This window comes from Triticum dicoccoides, chromosome 5B (genome assembly GCF_002162155.2).
Source record: "Triticum dicoccoides isolate Atlit2015 ecotype Zavitan chromosome 5B, WEW_v2.0, whole genome shotgun sequence".
NCBI classification, from domain to species: domain Eukaryota; kingdom Viridiplantae; phylum Streptophyta; class Magnoliopsida; order Poales; family Poaceae; genus Triticum; species Triticum dicoccoides.
In genome coordinates this window covers 124,693,879-124,703,441 of record NC_041389.1, presented here as the reverse complement: position 1 = coordinate 124,703,441, position 9,563 = coordinate 124,693,879, and the positions used below count along the sequence as shown (strand labels likewise).

The window sequence follows — 9,563 nt, the reverse complement described above, 5'->3', positions numbered from 1 at the left end:
AACACATAGATTTCCGCAAGACAATCAATGGACCAAGAGATAAATCAAAACTGGTGAGAAACTAACCTTGGCAGCCATGGATGACGTAAGGGTTTCCTTGGTACCCTTTGGAGCAGTTACAGAGGTAGCCCGGGCCGTTCTTGGCGTCGACGCACTCGCTGTTGGCACTCGCGCAGGCGTACGAGCCCGTCTTCTTCCGCAGCACATCCCGGCACGTCTGGTTGCCCACCGCCCAGTCCAGCACCGCCGGCACCTGAACGCCGCCCGCGTCCCCTAGCGCGCCGGTGGTGACATAGGTCGCCCGGAACTCGAACGCCGCCGCTTCGACCAGCACGGCATAGCTGCACGGGCTGAAGCCGGCGACAGCGGAGTTGTTGTAGGCGTCGTCGAAGGCCACGTCAAAGGAGCTGATCCCCGGGGGCACCGGCGTGAGGCAGCATCCCGTGCCGTTGCACGGACCGTCGGACAGCGACGCCGCGCTCGCGCACTCGGCGTGGCACCCGACCACGTACCGGTTCTCGACGGCGCCGTCCTGCGACCCGATGTAGGCGAGCGCGCTGCACCCGACGACGGCGAGCTTGTTGTCCGCGTCGGAGACGCGGAGCGCCGTCGAGTTGAAGGACCACGTGTGCGGCGCGCCCATGGACCGCCTCGCGCCGTCGTAGCACCACGAGCTGACCGGGCTGCGGATGCGTATCTTGCCGCGGCCCGGGTCAATGCCGAGCACCTCGTAGCCGTCGACGAAGGGCCGGGCGTCGTCGGAAGCGGTGGCTTTGCGGCAGGTGACCTCGAAGGTCCTGTCCCCCGTGTCCAGAAAGCAGCCGCGGCCGATGCCGAACGGGTACGGGATGTCCACTCCGCCGCACTGCCGCTGGCACGCCGGCGCCGCGGCCAACGGCTGCCATGCTGGGATCGAGAGGAGCGCCGTGGTGGTAACTAGTGGAAGCAGCATGTGCATTTCCATTCGCCTGGACTGGAAGGACACGGTCGACTCACTCAACTCTGTCGGCGGTGGTTATTCCGCGCCTAAAATATATAGTCTGGGGGAATAATTCTTACGCGCCAGCCCAAGAGATCGGCGTTACAGTGGAGAAAAAAAACACCACCTGCATAAAGAAACTACTCCTACGATTCTCTCGCAAAATGTCCCGCACGTTTAAAGTCACCATGCAAGGAATTGATTAATCCACCGTGCCCATCACACGGTAACTAGGTCACGTACTCCCTCCGTTCGAAAATACTTGTCATCAAAATGGATAAAAAGGGGTGTATCTAGAACTAAAATACGTCTAGATACATCTTCTTTTATCCATTTTGATGACAAGTATTTCCGGACAGAGGGAGTACACACCAACCATGCTTTGGCTTACTTTTTTTTTTGACATTCGCATCACCTTTATTTAGTCATAGTAGGCAGGGATTTCTGCCGCAAGAGTCTGTAAAATACAATCTGGGGGATCAAGCACCCAGCTCATACTACTATTATTCTCTAAAGCTTCTTTTGCTAACCGATGCGCAACACCATTAGCCGTCCGCCGAACCCATGCCACCTTCCACTCCCTTGTTGCAAGTAGTTGTTTAACTTCCTTTATCATTGGCCCAAGTGTGGATAGATCATCATTTGAGTACTGCAGCTTCCGCACCACGTCTAAGTAGTCCATCTCAATGTGCACTCTTGGCAGGTTTAGTTCTGCTGCCATTTGGGCAGCTCTCTTGCATGCTTGGAGCTCCACCCAAGCTGGGTCACCCCCATTGAAATAGTTCTGGCACGCAGCTGCTATAAACGCTCCTTCTGAATTCCGGAGCACCACCCCTCCGCCTCCCTTCTCCCCTCCTTTAGTTGTTGCCCCATCGACGTTGGCCTTGACCCAACCAATCTCAGGAACTTCCCATCTATGTGTTGGTACCTGTCGAGGGGTTTTGCTCTCTTTGCCATGCAGTTGCTGCCACTCCTCCATGAGCCTCTTGATCATCTCCGCCATGTCCTCCGCCTCCTCGATCTTCTTCCCTTCCCGCGTGTTATTCCTCGCCATCCACAGAGCGTATAAGCCCTGCACCATTATCGCTCGGCCGTCCTCCGTTGCGGAAGCAAACCATTCCTAGAGCCAATGAGATAGTGCACCCTGGGAATGAACCGCATTCGGTGGGATCGCCACCAGTGTTCCCAACTCCGAGCACACCAAGGTCCAGAACTTTGCTGAATGTGGGCATCGCCAAAATCTGTGTAAGTTGGTTTCCTCTCTCCCGCACACCGGACAAAACACCCCAGGCTTTATCTTTCGCCTATGTAGCTCCGATCCCACAGCCAGCCCATTACGTATCAACCTCCACGTGTGTATCTTCATCCTGCCCGGCGCCACTGTGTCCCATAGACTCATCCGTGCCCTGTGGCTCGCTATCGATGATGATGACCCCAGACTCCCAGTTTTAGCCTTCTTCATCGTCATACCAAGGTGATACGCTGATCTGACCGTGAACTCCCCATTCTTAGTATAATTCCATGCAATAAAGTCATCCACAGTCGGCCCCCCACTGTAATCTGCTTGATTTCGTCCGCCTCTCCAGGGGGAAACATTAGCTGCAGCTTCACCATATCCCACTCTGATCCTACATCATTTGACAGATCACAGACAATTATTAATCCCGGGACGAAGACCTGGCCCAGTGGCTTCAGGCTTCCCTTCCTCGGTATCCAATTATCGTGGTGGATCCTTACTTTGGACCCATCCCCAATGCGCCATATAAGCCCTTCTCGCAGTAGCTCACGTCCCTATATTATGCTTCTAAACGTAAAAGACCCTCCACTCGGACACGATGCGTTGAGAATTGAGTTGTCTGGATAGTATCTCGCTTTTAGCACTCTGGCACATAACGAGCTTGGCAACTTCAGCAACCTCCAAGCTTGTTTTGCCAGCAAGGCTTGGTTAAACAATTCCGGATCTCTGAACCCAAGTCCTCCTTCATTCTTCCTTGAACACATCTTGTCCCATGCGATCCAGTGTACTCTTTTCTCGCCATTCGCCTCACCCCACCAGAAGTTTGAAAAAATAGAAGACAAGTTCCCGCACATTTTCTTTGTGAGTTGAAAGCAGCTCATGGTAAGAGTTGGAGTAGACTGGAGGCCTGACTTGATCAACACCTCCCTTGCCATCTTGGATAGTCCTTGGCCTTTCCACCCGGACACCTTTCCTTTTGCACTCTCTTTGACATACTGGAAAGTTCCGTCCTTAGTGAGGGAGTCCTGGACTAGGGGTGTCCGGACAGCCGGACTATCATCGTCCGCCGGACTCCAAGACTACGAAGATACAAGATTGAAGACTCCGTCCCGTGTCCGGATGGGACTTTCCTTGGCGTGGAAGGCAAGCTTGGTGATACGGATATGTAGATCTCCTACCATTGTAACCGACTCTGTGTAACCCTAGCCTTCTCCGGTGTCTATATAAACCGAAGGGCTGTAGCCCGTAGGACACAACATACATTACAACAATCATACATAGGCTAGCTTTAGGGTTTAGCCTCCTTGATCTCGTGGTAGATCCACTCTTGTACTACCCATATCATCAGTATTAATCAAGCAGGACGTAGGGTTTTACCTCCATCGAGAGGGCCCGAACCTGGGTAAAACATCGTGTCCCTTGTCTCCTGTTACCATCCGCCTAGACGCACAGTTCGGGACACCCTACTCGAGATCCGCGGTTTTGACACCGACATTGGTGCTTTCATTGAGAGTTCCTCTGTGTCGTCACCGATAGGCTCGATGGCATCTTCGACCAACAACGCTGTCCAGGGTGAGACTTTTCTCCCCGGACAGATCTTCGTATTCGGCGGCTTCGCACTGCGGGCTAATTCGCTGGGCCATCTGGAGCAGATCGAAAGCTACGCCCCTGGCCGTCAGGTCAGATTCGGAAGCCTAAACTTCACGGCCGACATCCGCGGGGACTTGATCTTCGACGGGCTCGAGCCACAGCCAAGCGTGCCGCACTGTTACGATGGGCATGATCTAGCTCTGTCACCGAACAGTGCCTTGGTGGCCGCACAGGAATCCGCTCCGGCCCTTAGACCGGAGCCGACCGCCCAGATCAAGGACCGGTGGTTGGACACCGCCTCGGGGGCTTCAACTTCCACGGCGATGGAGCCGAACACTAACCTTGTCCCTCGCGAAACTCGCGACTCCGAGGTGCCGGACTCCGGACCTCCCGCGCCCCCACCAACCGAATCCGATTGGGCGCCGGTTATGGAATTCACCACCGCGGACATCTTCCAACATTCACCCTTTGGCGACATCCTGAATTCGCTAAAGTATCTCTCGCTATCCAGAGAGTCCTGGCCGGATTATGGCCAGGATGGTTGGGATACGGACGACGAAGAAATTCAGAACCCACCCACCACCCACTTTGTAGCCACTGTTGACGATCTTACCGACATGCTAAACTATGACTCCGAAGACATCGACGGTATGGACGACGATGTCGGAGACGAACAGAAAACAGTGCCTATAAGGCAAGGGAAGACCACCTCGTCATACGACGTATACATGGTGGACACCCCAAAAGGAAGCGATAACGAGGACCAACGGGGCGCGGTAGAAGATAATCCTGCCGACAAACAACCAAAACGGCGACGCAGACGCCGCACTAAGTCCCGCCTCGACAACAACAGCGCTCCTAACGACCCAGCAATACAGCAGGGCAAACCAGCGGACGATGAACATGCAGACAAGCAACCGTCCGAACAAGACGAGTCGGATAATCAATCCAGGCCCGGTGAAAACAACAGTCCAGGCGACCTCACGCCGGACACACCGCCGGAGAATAAAAACCTTCGGAAAAGACTCGTTGCCACCGCAAGAAGTTTGAAAAAGGAAAAACGGAAGCTCAAAACAGCGGAAGACACACTCAGAATGAGGTGGAGCAAAGTGCTCAAAACCGCAGACGAATACGGCAATGGCCATCAATCAAAGAGCTACCCAAAGCGCAAGCTACTGCCAGAATTTGATGAGGAGGCCATAGAGCCCCCACAGTCAAAAAACAAAGAGGCCGCCTGGTCGGATAGACGGCCAGATGATAGGCCAAAATCTGAAAGCGGCGGCGCATATAAGCCGACTAACGACCCTGGAAAGACAGATGGCCCAGCCAGGTCCATTTACGGGCCAAAGAAGAGGGCCCCAGGAAACAATGCAACACGACAAGTGTCCGAAGACAGCGATGCACCCAAATACAGGGGCGCCGCACACCCACTATGTTTCACCAACGAGGTGCTGGATCATGAGTTCCCAGCAGGATTTAAACCTATGAACATAGAGGCCTACGACGGAACAACAGACCCTGGAGTCTGGATAGAAGATTATATACTACACATACACATGGCTAGAGGAGACGATCTCCACGCCATAAAATACCTACCCCTCAAGCTCAAAGGGCCAGCCCATCATTGGCTTAAAAGCCTCCCAGAAAACACTGTTGGAAGTTGGGAAGAGCTCGAGGACGCGTTTAGAGCAAATTTTCAAGGGACTTATGTCCGCCCTCCGGATGCAGATGATCTAAGTCATATAACTCAACAGCCCGGAGTGTCAGCGCGCAAATTCTGGAACAGGTTCCTAACCAAAAAGAACCAAATAGTCGACTGTCCGGACGCCGAAGCCTTAGCAGCTTTTAAACACAACGTCCGAGACGAATGGCTTGCCAGACACCTCGGTCAAGAGAAGCCGAGGACAATGTCCGCGCTAACAAGTCTCATGACCCGCTTCTGTGCGGGAGAGGATAGCTGGCTAGCAAGATGCAGCACCAGCGACCCAAGTACATCCGAGATCAGAGATGAAAACGGAAAATCACGGCGCAGAAAAGAGCAGCGCCGGAATAAAGAGAAAAGCCCAAAGAGCACGGCAGTCAACGCCGGATTCAAAAGCTCGCGGCCAAACAACAAAACACCACCTCTTAAGGATGACAGCGATGAGCTATCCAACTTAAACAAGATTTTGGGTCGGATATGTCAAATCCACAATACCCCCAGAAGGCCTGCAAACCACACCCATCGAGATTGTTGGGTTTTCAAACAGTCCGGCCGACTAAACGCCAAACACAAGGGGCTCGACGCGTCAAGTGAAGATGACAAACCCCACCAGCAGAGCACCGGAAAACAAAAGAATTTCCCACAAGAGGTCAAAACAGTAAATTCACTTCATGTGACAATATGGAAAAACAGTGCGGCTCCCGTTAAAATGGGACTCGCACGATCCAACCCAGCGGAACATAGAGATTGGATATCAAAACCAATCACTTTCGACCACCTGGATTATTCCAGAAGCGTTCGAAATGCAGGATGGACTGCCCTGATATTGGATCCCATAATCGACGGACTACAATTTAAACAAGTCCTGATGGACGGAGGCAGCGACTTAAACCTGCTGTATCCAAACACAATCCGCAAGTTGGGGATAGACCCTACTAAAATTCGACACAGCCGCACTTCCTTCAAAGGAGTGACGCCGGGCCCTTACGCCAAGTGCACAGGCTCCTTATTACTAGAAGTTGTATTCGGATCACCGAACAACTTTCGACGCGAAAAACTAATCTTTCATATCGTCCCATATAAAAGTGGATATCAAGCACTCTTGGGACGAGAGGCTTTTATCCGTTTCAACGCCATACCACATTACGCGTCTCTTACACTCAAGATGCCCGGCCCACGTGGCATCATTTCAGTGCGAGGGTCACTTAAAGACCCCGGACACGGTTAGACGAGTCCGGCATAAGTAAGCTAGGGGCTCCCTAGCCGCACATCCCTTTACAAGGGGCTGCGCGCACAAACAACAGCGAGTTCATACAGACCCCGCTCTACTTATTTACATTTCTTCTTCCACATATACTTTTTTCGCACGAGTTCTTTTCAAACTAAGTTCCTCTCTTTTTACAGATGAACAACATGCACACCCGTCCAGGATAACGGCGCAATGGAGACACAGGCGCAGACGTGCAGTAGGGACCCGTCGCTAGGATTCTTTTCAGATTAAGACCCTGCGTAAACCTTTTTTACTGTCTCTTGTTGTTATTCTCCCCTGGTTTCTTCTTATAACCAAAGCGGAGCCTGACGTTTTGGCATTGGCCGCGTCAGAGGACCATGCCCGTACCTGGACACTAGGGGCTTAGGGCGTTGTTCTGCCCATTATTATAAAGACCGAACACCTTAGGGAGTGTTCGGCGTCTCGAGTTAGGCATTATATGCATCAGCTCCGAATCATGTCTTTGGTCAAATGTTGGGTTTGCCCGGCTCCTGTGTTTTGCTGCCTTACGTTCCGTATCATCGGCTAACGCGGCACCAGGAGAACTACTGCGATTGTGCCCCAGTTCGGCTGGGCGAGCACCTCAGTAGAGAAAGCCGAAAACTGACTGTCATGATATAGCGAGAGACTGGTCAACCACTCGATCGACTACTAGAATGTTTAGAATTCCCCGCTTTGACAAAGGACCGTTTCCCGGTCAGGCACACACGTGCCCCGAATTCGGAAAAGCGCGGTGCCCCAAGGGGCTATATCGTAGCCCCACCCTCGAACTCTACTGGCTAAGTGAAAGTGATAAAGCATCATAGTCCGGATTGCCTCGTTTGCTACGCTACCACCTCCTTAACAGGACCGAGACGTCAGATTAAGTGTGAAAACGCGCTATTTTTGCGAACACCCCCGCACCTTGTGCGTGGGGGCTGAAGCCGAAGACTGCAATCTTTCAGGTTATACAAATGTATACATAAACGGCCGCATAGGAGATATTTTAATACTTGGGACACACAAGTATAAAAAGTGGTTACATTATGATCATTGTCTTACAAGATAAAAATGTTCATTTGAACGTAACATTTTTTGAGCACTGCGACTCTATCACACGAGCGCCACGCATAACTTCCCCAAAATAGTGCTCAGCGGGTAACCGGCTTTCGTCCGAACCCTGGGCGGCAATAGCGGTGGCATCCATCTCTGTCCAATGTGTCTTCACACGGGCAAGGGCCATCCACGCGCCTTCAATGCAGGCCGACCGCTTCATCTCCTTGATGTGCGGCACCGCTCCAAGAAATTACTGCAATAAGCCGAAATAGCTCGTCGCCTTGGGCCTCTCTGGCCAGACATGAGCCACGATATCAGTCATGGCAAGTCCGGACAATCTATTTAGCTCAGCCCATTCAGCCAACCGATCGGTCAACGGAAGTGAACGATCCGGACTATGGAATTGAGACCAAAATAGCTCTTCTGTCTTGTGATCCTTCTGGCTCCGGAAGTGCTCAACGACATCAGCCGCACTTGCCGCTAAGTCCATATATGGATCCTCCGGACCCCACAGCTGGCCGAGTAGAGCATACTTTTGATCCGTAAACCGGCGACGCAACAGAAAAGGCTTGCCAGCCACAATATCTCCGGCCTGGCGTAGTTTCTCCTTCATAGCCTGCATTGCAGAACGGGCATCCTTGGCCTCGGCGGTGGCCTTCCCCAGGTCTTCCCGCTCCGATAAGCGCTCCTTTTCAAGAGCCTCATTGCGGTCGGCAGCATCTTTTAATTTCACGGCCAATTCGGCCATCTTTTCCCTGCTTAGGCAGTGTGCAGCCTTTTCGGCTTTCAACTCCTCGGCCGCCCTCGAGGCAGCCGCATCACTCCTTCGGGCTTGCTCCTTAGCCTGAGCAAGTTCGGCCCGAAGGCTCTCCACAGCAGCAGCACCGTCTGTATCACAACATATACATTATCAGAGGTGGGCTTTGACCCCCTTAAATAAGCGACTGTGGAGAATTCCTTTACCTTGCGACTCGTCAAGTCGCCAGTTGACAAGCGCGATGTCCGCATCCGCCACGTCAAGTTGCCGCATTAACTCGGCAACTCCACTAGTCCGGCTAGCCCTCGGATTATCCGCCACCTGCATAGGAACGGCGACATTCATTACTTGAGATTTTGATCCTCGGCATGCTGTCGCTTTCGACAACCTACCGAGTCTCAGGGGCTACTATCTACACAGGGCGCACTTCTATGTGCAAAACTGTCAAAAAGGTGCGTCATTCTTGCATACCTCAAATCCCGCCAGCAAACTCCTGGCGGCATTATGCAATCCGCTCTCGGCGGACGAAATCCTCCCGATCACCATACTCATCAAAGCACGGTGATCTTCTGAGATGGACGCCCTCTCAAGCAGACTCTTCAGCTCCCCCGGACGGACACTAACCGGTGCCGAACTCTTCGGCCCCACCGGGCTCTGGGATACCCTCCGTGATGATACTTCAGGCTCGTCTGCCCTGTCCGGCGGCGCAGCAGACGGAGGCGTCTCGCTCTCCATCATCTCCGGACGAAGATCCCCCGAAGACGAACTCACCTGAGAAGTCCGCAAATTCGAACTGTAAAGTAAAGTTTCGGTTATCCACAGAAGCACAAATGGAGGTATTTTCTTATTAATGAACTCCCCTTTTCCTACTCACGGCTCGCTGGAGGGCTGATCCTTTAGAGACAATTGTACGTCCGGGTTCTCCCCGGACACAGGACCCCCCGGTGAAGATTTCTTCCCCCGTTTAGGGCCTTTGGCCTCCGGATCTTCGGA

The 9,563-nt window shown here is 52.9% G+C and overlaps 1 protein-coding gene across 1 annotated transcript in view; it reads right to left on the bottom strand.

Moving 5' to 3' along the window:
* LOC119307757 (wall-associated receptor kinase 2-like) overlaps positions 1-978 on the bottom strand; it is a 6,470-nt gene extending 5,492 nt beyond the window's left edge. The window contains exon 1 of the mRNA XM_037583840.1: positions 67-978. Within this exon, the coding sequence (XP_037439737.1) occupies positions 67-964 (898 nt within the window). The 5' untranslated portion in view covers positions 965-978. The remainder of the gene's footprint in view (positions 1-66) is intronic.
* Positions 979-9,563: the final 8,585 nt, after the last annotated feature.